Raw genomic sequence first — 15,689 nt, forward strand, 5'->3', positions numbered from 1 at the left:
AAAACTAAGAAATAAGAGAAATAAAAGAGAATGAAGGTTTTTTTTTTTTTAGAATGAAGGTTTTTAAAGCAATACTAGTACCCAAAGGATCTGTTAAAAGTTACCACTTCTAACTAAAGCAGAGGACTACGTTAAGCAGATGTAGATTTTTCTTTTTCTTTTTTTGTGAAGATAGTTTCTATGGAATAAAACTTGCTTAGAAAGATGCAGAAGAAGATACAGAAAAAAAAATCACATGTTCAAGAGAACACATGGGCTCTTTAGAGTAAAAATGCAAGCAAAGAAGCAGAGACAAGCAAGCAGGATCCGTGTTCGAGGGAGAACGTGGGCCTGAAGAGCAAGCCGAAGATTTTTCTAAAGTTAACTAGGTTATGATAGCTGGATACAAGAGTCAATCACCAGAATAAAAGTAGAAGTGGTAAGTACAGAGACCATCCAAATATCCTGAACATCCTTTTTTTTTCTTTCTGCTTTTTGGGCCATACCTGGACTATTGCTCCAGCCCCTGAACAGGCTTATTAAACAAAAGTGTCCCCCAGAAAAAAGGAGTCCCTTTTCACAGTGGTATCTCTGAATCTAAATATTTCCCTTCTCATAGTATAGGGCATTTGTCCTGCAGATGTCAGACCTGGGTTCGATCTTTGGCACCCCATATGGTCCCCCAAGCCCTGCCAGGGTTAATCCCCCCAAAAATAAAACAAAAAAAATCCCCTCTTGGGGCCAGAGCAATAGTACAGCGGGTAGGGCATTTGCTTTGCACGCGGTTGACCCAGGTTCAATTCCCAGCATCCCATATGGTCCCCTAAGCACCACCAGGAGTAATTCCTGAGTGCAGAGCCAGGAGTAACCCCTGAGCATTGCTTGGTGTGACCCAAAAAGAAACAAAAAATCCTTTCTCTGCTAGATATTACTAAAGCTAAAGTATGCGGAAGTTCGAGATAGATTATTTTTTTGGGTGAACCCCTTTACCAGTACTCAAGGGGCTCAGAGGCTTCTTGTGAAACAGCCAACGGGCCCGCAGTCAGCTCCAGGCCCGTGCCATGGTGCTGCAAACTGCCAGAGGTGCCCTGCTGGGGACTGCACTCCCAGGCGGCTGCTGTGCTTCTGGGCTCCAACCCAGGGAGGGGACATTCAAGGCATGCACCCCAACCCCTAAACTCTCCTCTCTGCCCGAGGTGCTTCCTTACTTTACACTCTTTCTTTACAGCTGCTTTTTTCTCTTAAAGAATCATCTCTTTGAAAGGAAACTGGGCCATCTTATATTTACCAAGTTTGGGGAGGACTCATAAGTAATTTATAATTTCCCAAATCTACTTCACATCTCCACAATCAACTTACGGTTTTCTTTGGGGTGAGCATTCTATAAGCACACAAAACAAAGAATAACTATGGAGTGACCTCATTGGTATTTGATAATGGTGATTTCACTTCTTAGAAGGGTTATACTTAGAACCTTCTAGATTCATATTCAGTCCTAGAATCATCTCTCAACCATGCCTACTTTCGCTCACATCTTTCATACTGAACAACAAAAATGAAAAAGGACTCCAACTGTTTTTTTGTCAAAATCTGCAGTGGGTTTGCCAGACAATCCACCCCACTGGGTGACAGCAGGGCTACACCTATCTGGTGATACTTGGGAGCCATGTGACCAGTGCGTGGTCCAGTGTACACCAGGTAAGCACTTCTGACTCCTGCAATATCTTCCCAACTACACAGACCTAGGTATTAAACGAGACTCCAATTGTTTCCAAGAATATAAAAAATGGGGACAAGGGAAGCTCAAAAGGCTGTAATTCATGGTGTCAAGCAGAGGCACCAGGTTCAATTCCGAGCATCGTATAGTCTCCTAAGCGCCACCAAAAGTGGCACTGGTGATCCCTGAGCACTGCTGGGCCAAGCCTGAGTCTTTAGGTCCTTAGTGCTGAGATAAGTATGGCAGTGAGTAACCCTGGTCCCCTGTAATAACAGGGGGTTTCATACTGAACTATTTTAGAAAAAAAAAAAAAAGGGCAGGTTGAAACTACTCTTTCCTCTAATCAAGACAGAGATTAAAGAAGTTTCTCAAAGCTGCTGTATAGCACCAGATTTTCCTAACTGGATCAGAGTACCCTGATAATTCTGAAACTGCAAGGAATCTGGACCCAACACCAAATGAATAATGAGGCTGCTTATCAATAAGCAACTTCTTCAGTGTCAATGAGAACCTGTGCAGATGTGTGTGTGGGGAAAGCTCTAATATTTAGTGAGGTTTGGAGATAAGAGCATAAAGTCAGGAAAGTGGGTATAAGAGAAAATATGAAGCAGAGATCACAGCTGAGGAACATTTAGCTTTTTAAAGAGCTAAACTCTTTCCTATCTCTAAATTCTTCAGTTTTAGGGAATTATTAAGTTAAAATAGAAGTCCAGTGTTCTCAGATATTTCAATTTTGCAAGCCCAACTGAATTATGTGAAATCTCCCCATTTAAAAAGAAATTGGAAAACAAGTGAAACTGAAGGGAGGAAAACTAACACCACAAAGGTCAGACAAAATAAATCTGTGGAACTTTTCTTTTTGTTTTTATGAGGACTACACCCAGTGGTGCACAGGGCGTACTCCTGGCAGGGCTTGAAGGACTATATAGCGTGCTGAGGATTGAACTTGAGTCAGCCATATGCAAGGCAAGCACCCTACCCACTGTACTACCTCTCCAGCCCCACAAATTGCCTTTTTTGGGGGATGGGGTGGGACAGGGGGCACGGTTTGGGCTCTACCGAGTGGTACCCGGGGCCTATTTCTAGCTCTGTGCTCAGTGGACTATAAACAGTATCAGGGAAAGAAGCCTGGATCTCTTCAAACACATTCTGTAATCTGTTTTACATACTACAGGTTAGTGAAGGATTCTTATTGCCACACATAAAATCGTCTAGAAGAATCCAGAATTGGCTGAGAAGATAGTATAGTGGGCAGACCAGGATTCAATCCTTGGCACCGTATATGATTCCCCCAGCACTACCAGGAATTATCTATGAGCGCCAAGCCCGTAGTACTCCTGGAACACTGCCTGGTGTGACCCAAAAACCTAATTAAACAAAAACCGAAACAAAAAATTCATCCCAAAAAACCCCCGAAAACCAAACTGCCCAAAACACAAAAAAGAGTCAACTTGAAGGCACCAAGAAAAAAAAAAGTGCTAAAATAAGGTACAGACAAATTTGTATGACTACAAATTTACTACTGGGGAAAAGCATGTTCTTCGGAGTTTAAATTTTATATCCCCTGAAAAGCTAAAGAAAATTATTTCCAAGGTAATATCCATTAGCAGAAAAAATTTAGTAAGAGATACAAATTAAAAAGTTAAGAATGGGGGAAAAAACTAAGTTTCAATTTTACCTTTAACTTATAACTAAAGCAACAAAAGAAGGTAGATACTAATGTTCACTGAGCACCCAGGCATATCAGAACTTACATAAAAGCAAATTATAGATTTGGTTACCTCTTGAGGAATGGCAAGGACTACCTTTGGAGATTTCAAAATGTACTGAAGTTATCATAAACTAGGGTTAATCTGCAGAAAGAGCCAAAATGTCTAATTAGCTTTTTCATTTTTGAAGCGAGAGGCATGTAACACCTCCCCCCAAAAAAACCTATACGAAAAAAAAAAAACACAAATGAAGGCGAATCTTCTCTTTGAGACACTAACTTGTTTTTAATAAAGATAAGGGTATGTTCTGTATTCTGCCTATACTCACCTATACTAATTTACCACTACATAATAAGTATTTCTTCTGGAAAATTTTAGTGGCGGCAATTTGAAGATGCAAACTAGGCCTTACTAAATTCAGGTTTGAATGTACTTACCTATTATCTCAGATTCATAATAATCCTATGTGCCTTCCTGGAAGACAAGACAGGGTGTCTTTATGATTTTAGAACATGAATTTGGAAGATGGAACGTCCGATTGTATGGTATGTTTATGTCCAGAGAGGAACAAAGAACAAAGAGGTTTCATCTCCACTGGGGAGTTATTTATCTGTGTTATATCAGGGTCAATTAAAGGTTCTTTAGAAATTCTAAGTTCTCATCCTGACCCCAAATTAAAAAAACAAAAACAAAAACTAAGTTCTGGGAAAGTTGAACTATAAAATATTTATATTTAGTGCTAGCTATGTATTTTTATTTTGGGTGGCCCACATCCAGCAATGCTCAGGGGTTACTCCTGGCTCTGCACACAGGAATTACTTAGTAGGGCTTGGGGTGACCAGATGGGATGCTGGGAATCCCAGGTTAGTCCTGTGCAAGGCAAGCACTTTGTACTACCACTGTGGTCTGCTATGTGTTCTTTTATTGTCTTCAAGTATTCTGTTTCAAGATTCTATCACTAGGACAGCTGTATAAGAAATATACATATAAGAGACAGCCCAAAGTCCAACCAAATAAAGGATACTACCCCCTGTACTATCACTCTCCAGTCTCAATCTTTTTTTTTTTGTTAATACTGAAGATGTATTTTGGAGGTGAGGGGTCACACCTAGCAGTGCTCAGGGTTTATTCCTAGCTCTGTGTTTCACTCCTGTTGTGCACAGGGGACAGTATGAGATGCTGGGGATCGAACCAGGTCTGCCGCATGCAAAGCAAATGCCCCACCCACTGTACTATCACTCTGGCCCCTGAAAATGTATTTTTGATCAAGGTTAATAAGATTATTCATCTATTAGCATCAGCAACATATTTCTTTTCCCTTAATCAGGGATTATAGATATATATTTTTTCTTTCTTAAAAAAAAAAAACACAAAATTTGGGGGGAGAAGGGGGCTCACACCTAGTGGTTCTCGGGGCTACTCCCAGCTCAGTCATCAGGGTGTTGTCATCGGCGATGGTACCCCATAAGCCCTTTAGCCATGTCTCCAGCCTACAGCTATGTTCCATGTTCAGGGCAATGAGCTCTGTAAGAAATTCTTAATTTCCTGTTGATAATCTAAAAAAGTAATAAACACCTGGGATCATCTGAATGAATACTTCATATATACTATAATCAGAACTTAAATGTTAGCTATTAAGTTGTACTAAGCAGAAGTTAAATAATACCAGAATATTGTATGTAATAAAATTTTACAATATTATAACAAAACTTCGGAGAGCCCGGCAAGCTACCGAGAGTATTCGATATGCCAGACACAGTAACAACAAAGTCTCCAATGGAGACGTTACTGGGCCCGCTCGAGCAAATCGACGATCAACGGGAGGGCCTTTACCATCTTTACCATAACAAAACAAGGTCTCTCCACCTCAACATTACTGATATTTTCCGGGGGCTGGGGTTTGGGTCACAACTGGTGGTGCTCAGGACTTACTCCTGGCTCTGTGCTGAGGGGTCAACTCCTGGTCTGCTTAAAGGACCATATGGGGTGTGAGGAAGCAAATCTGGTTGGCTGCATTCAAGGCAAAAGCCCTACCTGCTGTGCTATCTCTCTGGCCCCATTCTTGAGATTTTGGTTCACAAAAATGCTTTGCTACAAGAGTCTTTTCTGTGCTCCGAAGGACAGCAGCACCCACTAGATATCATATCCTTCTGGTTGTGATACTTAAAATGTCACTGGACACTGTGAAATCATTCCGGGTAGAAAACCACTCACTACAACAGAGGAAAGTGGGGAGACTAAGTCACTTCCAACTGAGACTCAAGGGGCACTGGAGAATAAATAGGTCCAAGTCAAACGAATTACAGCTGTAACAACTGCCACCACGAGAACACGAATACTCTACTACCCATCACATGAATGCTGTCAATGTGGATCTCGGTTGCAGACTTCTGCCCAGATTTAATATCTAAATCTATTCTACCTTGGTTTAGCCTTTTCCTTTCAAAAACTGGAAAGATATTACAGAAGCTAAGGAGCATGAGGTCATAGGAGCACGAGACTTAACCCAGTCTGATTCTCAACACCACATAAGGTCCCCCCAATACCACCAGGGATCACGCCTGAACCCAGAACCAGAAACAAGCCTTGAATATCTCTGGGTGCTGCCCACAAACCCGTCCCTGCCCCAAATGCTGACCTGAATTAGATGTTATTCAAGCTTGAGATATATTTTATATTTTTTTCTATTGAAACATCACTCAAAAAATAAGTCATCAAATAAAACTAACTTTTTAAAGTATTTTAAATAATCTAAGTATAAAAATTCTAAATTTTTAGTGCTTAAAGTTTCTCAAGGAGTCATTTACCATAGATGATTTTATTTTATTTAGTTTTTTTTGGTGGTGGTGGGGTCACACCAGACAATACTCAAGGGCTACTTCTGGTTCTGTGTTTCAGGGCCACGGGACCATGCAGTGCTCGTTTCCCACATACAAAGTAAATGCTCAAGCGCTATCAAAGAAAAAAAATCACCCCAATTTCACAGACAATTCGTTTTTGGGGGTTGGTGTGTATAGTGGGGACCAACATCTGGCAGTGCTCAGGGGTCACTCCTGGTGAGCTCAGGGTACCATATGTGGCACGAGAGACTGAATAAGGGTTGGCTGTGTGCAAGGCAAGAGCTCTCTGGCTTGCCACAGGTAATTCTTTAAAAAAAAAAAAATTTTTTTTCCCCTTTATATCCCCCAAGAGGTGGGTATTTTTGGATGGTGAATGTTTTTGCTTAGCTTTATTGCTTAATTCTATAACAGAACTATGAAACTATGAATTTTGTATACTCTTAAGAGTGGAACAATCGAGACTGGAGAGAGAGCATGGCAGGTAAGGCATTTATTTGCTCTGCAGGTGGCTAGACCCATGTTTGATTCCCCAGACCCCATATGGTTCCTCGAGTCCCACAAGGAGTGACCTGAGCACAGAGACAGGACTAAGCCCTGAGAACTGCCGGTTGTGGCCCAAATCCAAAAAAAATTAAATAAAACAGTTGAGTAGGGGAAATTATTTTTTAAAAAAAGTGGAAACGTTACTAGGCAAGCAGTAGTTGCTTTTGTATTTTTCTTTCTTGATAAATTACTCTTTGAAGTTGTAATTACCAATACATCTTCTTGTCCATATACTCTTTCAATTTCTTTTTTTCAAATTAAATAGAGCTGACAGCATAAACGATATCAAATGTATTTAAAAGGTTGAAAAGCAGCTCTTCAAGTCCACGGTTTCCCTTAAATATGCATCTCATATGTCTGTTTCTTTGTTTGCTTATTTCTACTCTGAGAAGCCCATATTTTCTCAGGAACACACCTTCTCCCCACTTAAATTTTTCTAAGTTTCAATAAAAACAACCTTGCTTCACAAAAAATTTTTTAAAAAATTAACAAAAAAGATTGGAAAGCTATCTTGAACTCTAAATTGGTTAGGTGTGGTTAAATGTGGAACAGATTATTACAAAAATAACAACACCATAACCAGCTTACAAACAATCCTTGTTAGTAAAAGTAAAATTTAGTCAATACACGCCTTTTACCTGTGCACTGAAATCTTATGGCTTGTTGGAAGATGAAGCAAAGATTAAAGAAACGTGGCTCCACAGATCTAAAGTGAGCATTTCAGTAATGCTCATAAATCTTACAAGTTTGACAAACAAAACCATTGTCCCTCCCCACCTGCAAAGATCGAGTAAATTCTGCTAAGTCATCCAAGGGCAAACGGCCTGAAATTCTTGGTGAGCGAAATCTGTTCTATAGATTTACGAACTAATTTCCTTCTAAAATCCTCCCTGGGGAATTATTAAAGGCTTCATAACACCAGTAGCTACTTAGGTATAAGTTTCTTTTCCAAGTCAATGAAAGAAAGGTAATTTTATTTATTTATTTTTTAAGGAAGCTCTTCAAATGTAGTGCCAGAATTTTTTTGTTCAAGTTACAATCTATTCTCATATTTTTCTTAAGATTTGCCTACCTTTCCAAGGTTTTGGAAATAATAGATAACAAAATGATTCATTGACAGAAAGCAACCAATTAAGCAATAAGTTATATAGACAAGATGAAATGTACTCAGTGTGGGATATTATTTCGAAACTTAGCATGTTAAGAAAGGGAGTAAAAGAAACAACTTTCTAGTGAGCCTTACTCAAACCACCAAATTAAATAGTAATTCAGAAATCTTTCAGCACGAGCTCTCAAACTCTATCACTAACTGGATTATGCTGCAGATGTAAGGGGAACCAGGTTTGTGCTAAAGTAACCGCAGTGATAGAAACAGACCAACTTCATATCCTACTGAGGTAGCCTGTTCTATCCTAGCAGAGTTTAAAAAAGGGGAAAAAAACCCAGAGGGAAAAAAAAAACCAAATAATTCAAAGCCAAAACTTGTAAGTTTTATTAAGTTCAAGATTCTCCATTCACTCTACATTTATTCTTACAGGGAGAAGTCTAAGGCAGTACTTTTGCCACTGTAAATACCAACTCAGTCAGTCGTTACCAGATAAAGAAAGACAGGCAGATAAAAGAAACCACAGGCAAGTTTTTTGTGTACACTCACAAAATTTAACAGAAATAACAACAAAGCAACTTTTTCTTTGTTAGCAAGTAGCTATTCCTCACCTGTTTGTGTGCATGATCATAGGAGTTGATATGGTTGTCAAATTCCTGATGTTTCTGATACTGTTTATCACATAGTTCACAATAAAAGTTCGCTCTGAGGTCTTCTAATGCTTTGGCAATTGCCTTCTCCTTGTCAACATAATCCTGTGAGAAATACAAAATAGAAATTAGAGATGGGCTTGGTAGAATTTTTAAAAAAACTGACTTCGTAGAATTTTAAGTATTATTAAAAAAAATCTTAAAGAGAAAAAAAATAGAACTTTTCATTATAGTCATTACATTTTATTTTACACTGTATTTTTCATTACCAGAAAAAAACTGTTGAAATTTTTCATTTCAACAAGTGAGAATTCACTGGCATAATTTGTATATGATTGTGCTAATAGTCAAATAAAAAGAAAATTTATAGTTAAGAGTTTAATTTTTTTTAGGCGATATAGATATCTCTGATTAAAAAAAAATTAAACAAACCCTAACCAATCAGATACACAAAATGCAATAAAAAAAGAGAGAGAGTGAATTTTACTTTTTGGGGGGATGGGCTGTGGAGTCCACATTCAGTGCCACTAAGGCTTACTCCTGGGCTCTGTGCTCAGAGATCACTCCTGGTGGTGCTCGGGGGACTTTATTTGTGTCTGAGCTTGGCCACGTGCAAAGTGAGCACCCTACCTAACTCTTGTGCTATCTACTACTCTGGCCTTGAAACACAATTCTGGGAAGTTGGGGACACCCAGCAGTATTCAGGAGACCCAGAGGTCACTGGGTTGGCAGGTCAATGGAAGACCTGAGAATGAGTTATGCCAGGGACCACCGGAGTCATTCTGGTGGTGTTTAGGGGTCTCCAGGGCTGCACCTAGCAATGCTCTGGGGATCATCATAGTGCTGGGGATCGAAATGGGGTCAGTCACAAGCAAAGTACCTCAAGTCCTGTATACTATCTCTTCTGCTCTAAACACACTTTTTTTGTTTATTTTGTTTTTGGGCTAATTCTTCTTAGTGCTTAATGAGCAGTTTCCCAGTGTTGCTCAGGCAACCATGTATGCTGGGTATCAAAGGGCTGAAGAGCATGCTTTGCATTCAGAAACACTGGCTCAATACCTGGCATCGATTGTATAGTTCCCTGAGCACCACTGGGACTGACCCTACGGCCCTGGGCAAGAAGTACCCCCTGAGCAATACTGGCTGTCCCCACCCACTAAAAAAAGAAAAAAATGGAGCTATGAAACTGAACAAACACAATATGCTATTTAAAATGAAAAAAAAAATCTAGTCACTGCAGATTCAATTGAGACTTTCACAAAGAAAAATTTAAATCCTAATAAAAATTATAAAACATTCAATTATTCAGAGGGTAGGTTCAATAGCTATAGAGAAAAACAAATAAAAAATACATAACAGATTAACGAAAGTGTTCTAGAATTCAGGGCTGGAGACAGAACATGCAGCAGATCTGTTTCAAATGCCCTGCAACACATATGCCTCCCAAACACTGACCCAAAATTTCTAGAATTAAATGATAGCTATGGCTGTACTACCACGTGACAGAGAGATGAGAGGATTTTTTTAATATAATGACCAAGAATTTTGCCAAACTGATAAAAGATAACTCACAGAGAGGAGCTACAAAGTATATTATAGAGGCTCAATAGGAATGTGCCTACATAAATTCTACCTGCAAAACACTGGAGATAATGAAATGAAGTTCTCTAGCAAAAAATTAAAGATTTATGACAAGACTACCAGACTCTAAATCAATAGAAGGTAAAATCTGGCTTTTCTCTTGAACACATTATCTCCAGTTGCTTGTCCCTCCATTTCTTTGCTTGCTTACTTCCCCTCTGGAGATGCCGATGTTCTCTCTCAAACATGTACTTCTCCCTTTTTCTCCCCTCACACCTTTCTAATTAAGTTTCAATTAAAACTACCCTGCTTCACCAAAAATAAAATTTAAAAATGGTCAAAAAACAGAATGCTGAGAAAAGTAATTTCCCTAGTATATATAAAATGTTTTTCAGAACAATGAAAAGGCATTTCCAGGTAAAGAGTTTACCACCTAAAGATTTTCTAAAAAGAGTATTTTGGGCTACACAGATAGTACAGGGGTTAAGGCTCTTGCGTTGCACACAGCCAATCCTGGTTTGATCTCTTGGAACTATATAAGGTCCCCAGAGAACTACTGGAGTGACCATGGGGTGATCCCTAAGCACAGCCAGGTGTGGCCCCCGCCCCCCAAATCCTAAACAATTGAGAATCTTCCTAATGCAATATAACTGAAACCAAAGATGATACTGATTTTACTTGGTTTAATAGGAAATGAGAACAGGAAAGGATATTTTACACAGAGACAGATGACTTATACAACTTTTTTGGGGGGTTGAGGGTGGAGTGGGGTGGGGGTTTTGGCTACACTCAGCAATGTTCATATAATACTCCTGGCTCTGCACTCAGGAATTATTCCTGTGTTACTTGGGGAACCAAAGGTACTATATGATCTCTGACACAAAGCCAAGTCTGTACTTGCACCACCACTAAAGAGGGTGACCTCCAGCAAGCATGTGGACATACACTGCAACCAAATGTGACACCCAGATACTGCAACAGCAGCAAAAAAAGGGAATAGAGGGGCACAAAGCGATGAAACGACATATCTCAATTCATAACATAGGATTGAAATGATACTGTACTGTAATGTACTGTCCTCCCATTGTTCATTGATTTGCTCGAGCAGGCACCAGTAACATCTCCATTGTGAGACTTGCTGTTACTGTTTTGGCATATGGAATATGCTACAGGGAGCTTGCCAGGCTCTGGCATGCAGGCGGGATATTCTCGGTAGCTTGCTGGGCTCTCCGACAGGGAGGGAGGAATTGAACCCGGGTCGGCCGCGTGCAAGGCAAAACCCACTGTGCTATTGCTCCAGTCCTTTAAGTATGTAACTTAAGAAATTAGAAAGAGGAACAGAGAGCACAGTTAGTACAGCCTCTTGCCTTGCTGGAGGCTGACCCGGGATTCTAACAGCATCCCATATTATGCTCTGAGCATAATAGTGATTCCTAGGGGTGGGAGTGATAGTACAGTGGGTAGGGCATTTGCCTTGCAAGCGGCCAACCTGGGTTCAATTCTGAGCATCCCATATGGTCCCCCAAGCACTGCCAGGAGTAATTCCTAAGTGCAGAGCCAGGAGTAACCCCTGAGCATTGCTGGGTGTGACCCAACAAGCAAAAAAAAAAATTAAAAAAAAAAAAAAAGCATGTATTCTCCCACTGATCTACATCCCCAGCCCAATTACTGTCTAATCTTTTTTTTTTTGCTTTTTGGGTCATACCTGGCAATGCTCAGGGGTTACTCCTGGCTCTGCACTCAGGAATTACTCCTGGCAGTGTTCGGGACCATATGGGATGCTGGGAATTGAACCCGGGTTGGCCACATGCAAGGCAAACGCCCTACCCGCTCTGCTATCGCTCCAGTCCCATTACTGTCTAATCTTTCTCTTTAATTTTGTATCTGCTATCTGTGGCTGGAAAAATAGTGCAGCAGGCAGGGCATTTGCCTTGCATGTGGCCAACCTGAGTTCAATCCCAGGCATCCCATATGGTCTCGTGGTCACCTCCAGGAATAATTCTTGAGTGCAGAGTCAGGAGTGACCCGAGTATCATCAGGTGTAACCCAAAAAGCCTATTTTATTATTTTTTTCCTTTTTTAAATTTATTCACTGTGAGATACAGTAACAAAAATTTTATGTTTGAACTTTGATAATACGGTCATCAAACACCCATTCCTTCAGCAGTGCACATTTTCCACAACCAAAATCCCCAGTATTGCCCCCCCATTCCACACCTCCCCCTGCCTGTGTAGCAGACAATTTGCAAAATATTTTTTCTCTACTTTAGCTACCTTCGATATTTCAAGGCCAGCCCTACCACTCCTCATACCTGCCGAAAATACAATCGCTAGACAATGGGTTTTGTATTACTTGTTATGGTTATAATATGTCGAGTGGCCCCAACAGTGGCTGCGCACTCTAGGAATTCTAAAATTTTAATAATTAGGGTTTGAAGAAATCTCTGCTGCAAGTTGCTTGGAGATTCCTGTGTGTGTGTCTGGATTGTGGACACATGGGAGCTTCTTGCTGAAAAAGCCTATTTAAAAAAGGTATTTTGTAGGTCTTTACCCTTGATTCTACACACATTACATTTACTCATCTCTGTATGTTAAAGCAACTTCTCATTCCAAGGATAACTTCTACTTAATCATGATGATGTTTTTACATTCCTTTCACATGCTTCGATTTGCTAGCATTTTGTTAAATGATATTTCCATAATTTTTTTCATTTTAAGAGAGATTAGATTACTTTTCTTGTCTTTGTACCAGGGTGATACTTGACTTAGAATTAATACTGTCTATTCCTTTATTTTCCGTATTATTATGATAATTATGGCTTGTTTGTTCTTATTTTGGAACCTGAACCGGGCATGTTCAGGCTCACTCCTTTTGCACTCAGGAATTATTCCCTGGCACTGCTTGGGGAACTATATGAGATGCCAGGGGATTGAACCTAGGTAGGCTGTGCACAGGGCAGGCGCCCTACTCACTGTACTGTTGCTCCAGCCCCATATTTTCCCTTTTTACAAATGGTTAAACAGTAGCTGGACAGATAGCACAGAAGGTAAGGTGCTTGCCTTGCATGCAGCTCACCCATATTTGATCTCTGGTACACTATGTGGTAGCTCCACCAGGAGCTATCGCTACACAGAACCAGGAATAAGCCCTAAGCACTGCTGCATGTGGCCCCAAAACAAAAACAGTGATGGATTTACAGTGTGTTTTATATCCCGAAAAATGTATTGCTTAGTTTTACATGTTTCTGAACTTTGTAAAGGATTGTATTTCCTGGCATACATATATTAAGGTTTCTCAGTTGCAGCTTTTGATTTTTTTCAAACCATTCTTTCATTCGTTGTTATTCTCAGGATCTGAACTTGTCCTAGGCAAAGATCAGTCAGACAGGCTGAGTGTGTCCTCGACATTAGGTCTTTCTTCACACTGTGCATGTGTGTATGAGTTAACTGGACAGTTGTTGGTAACCGCATAAGCTGCCAGCATCATAGGCATCCTGGAGCCATGATCCCTTTCTTTTTATTGACAGTTACCTGTTGTTAACTTAGGTTCAAGAACTCTAGGGTGAAGTCCTGCATCACGGTCCAGTTTGGCAGCTTCCCTAGAGGTCTTCCCATGCCCGAGCATGCAGCGTTATTTCTCACTTTCTCCGTCCTTTTTCCCTCTTTCTCATCTACATTCCTCTTTTACTCTGGTGGTTTTATCTCTCATGCTGAGTGTCAAAAGTTCTAATGAGTAGCCTTGTCATATTCTTAAAGAGAATGTTCATGTGTGCTTTGTAAAATTTATATATATATTAAAAACACATATATACATATATATGGATATATATTTGGGGTGGGGGCACACCTGACAGTACTCAAGGCTTAATCATGACTCTGCACTCCGAGATCACTCTAGGGTGGGCTCACCAGGAGTGACCACTCCAGGGAACTGTATAGAGTGCTGGGGATCAAACCCGGATCTGCTGCATGCAAGACAAATGCCCTACCCGTTGTACTATGGGTGTGGGTGTGTATGTGTATGTATTTAATATATGTTATAATATATGTGTTATATATCACTGTCACTGTATCACTGTCATCTTGATGCTCATCAATTTACTCGAGCGGGTGCCAGTAACGTCTCCCTTCGTCCCAGCCCTGAGATTTTAGCAGCCTCTCCTTACTCGTCTTTTCCAACACTGCCGCGCTGGAGGCTCTTTCAGGGTCAAGGGAATGAGACCCGTTATTGTTACTGTTTCTGGCATATCGAATACGCCACTGGTAGTTTGCCAGGCTCTGCCTCTGCTTTTTCTCGATCAGTAAATTTTTCTCTTTAGGTGAATTTTACTGATACATTTTATAATACTAGATCATTCTTGTATTCATGTTTCAATACCAGTTTGAACACTGATTTGGTTCTGCTTTCGATTATTAGTATTTTGTTCATGATCTGAATTCATATTCATGAGTCAGAGTGGCCTGCCACTTAATTCTTGCCAGGTTTCAGTATCAGTGTTGCACTGGAGGGGACTGGAGAGATAGGCCAGAGGGTAAACACTTGCCATGCAAGTGGCCGGCCCAGGTTCCATCCCTGATGCCTCATGTTTCCCTCAGCACAGAACCAGGAGTAAACCCTAAGCAATGGCCATGTAGCCCCAAAACCCTAAAATTAAATTAATTTCGTGCTCTTTCCTTTTTTGTTTGTTTTTGGGCCATCCCTGGTAGTGCTCTGGGGATCATAATGTGGTGCTGGGGATTAAATATTCACTGACTGCATGCAAGGCTTTACAGAGTGTTATCATAACTCTCTGACTTTCCAGCTTTTGTTTGGTTTTGTTCTGGGGTTATACCTGCCAATGCTCAGGAATTACTCCTTGTGGTACTTGAGGAACCATATGGGATGCCATGACCAAATCCTGCTCGGCCGGGTATAAGGCACATGCCCTACCTGCTATGCTATACTTTCACTCTGGCCCTTCTCTGAACCTATTTCTTTTCTTTTTTCAACTTTACAATTATTTGTACACATACAGAATTATTTCTTGTTGGAGGTCTTTAAAATTCCCTTCCACCATCATAGCACTGCACTGCACGGTCCTCCCGTTGTTCAATGATTTGCTTGAGCGGGCCCAGTAACGTCTCCATTTTGAGACTTCTTGTTACTGTGTTTGGCATATCGAATATGTCACGGGTAGCTTGCCAGGCTTCGCTGTGCGGGCGAGATACTGTCGGTAGCTTGCTGGGCTCTCCGAGAGGGGCGGAGGAATCGAACCTGGCTTGGCCGGGCTGGCTGCGTGCAAGGCACACACCCTACCGCTGTGCTATCGCTCCAACCCTTCCACCATCATACAAGAGTTTATTTGTTTTTTTGGACTTTATATAATAATTTGTTGCCTCCAGATGCAAGGAACTGAATTAATCATAGACCCAGGTTTTACTATGTTTGTGAGTTAGCAAATTTATTGGCATAATACTGCATATTGCTCCCTTATCTTAATTTTATTTTGCATCATCCCACCTCTTTATTTCTAAAAGTTTTTGCGTTTACATGTTCCCTTGATGAGATTTTTCATTTTTATTTTC

General features: G+C 40.5%; 1 protein-coding gene and 1 non-coding gene across 11 annotated transcripts in view; one reads left to right on the forward strand and one right to left on the reverse strand.

Moving 5' to 3' along the window:
• The window catches only part of GPATCH8 (G-patch domain containing 8), an 88,280-nt gene that overhangs the window by 15,487 nt on the left and 57,104 nt on the right, over positions 1 to 15,689 (reverse strand). For all 10 annotated transcript variants that reach the window (XM_056127639.1, XM_056127647.1, XM_056127643.1 and 7 more), the window contains one exon: positions 8,505 to 8,648. In XM_056127639.1, the coding sequence (XP_055983614.1) occupies positions 8,505 to 8,648 (144 nt within the window). The remainder of the gene's footprint in view (positions 1 to 8,504; positions 8,649 to 15,689) is intronic.
• Positions 8,079 to 8,211, forward strand: LOC130036320 (small nucleolar RNA SNORA66). Its single transcript, XR_008794362.1, has one exon. It is a non-coding gene; the product is annotated as a small nucleolar RNA SNORA66 (small nucleolar RNA).

The sequence above is a fragment of the Sorex fumeus genome, unplaced genomic scaffold (genome assembly GCF_029834395.1).
Source record: "Sorex fumeus unplaced genomic scaffold, SorFum_2.1 ptg000063l, whole genome shotgun sequence".
In the NCBI taxonomy this organism is placed as follows: Eukaryota; Metazoa; Chordata; class Mammalia; order Eulipotyphla; family Soricidae; genus Sorex; species Sorex fumeus.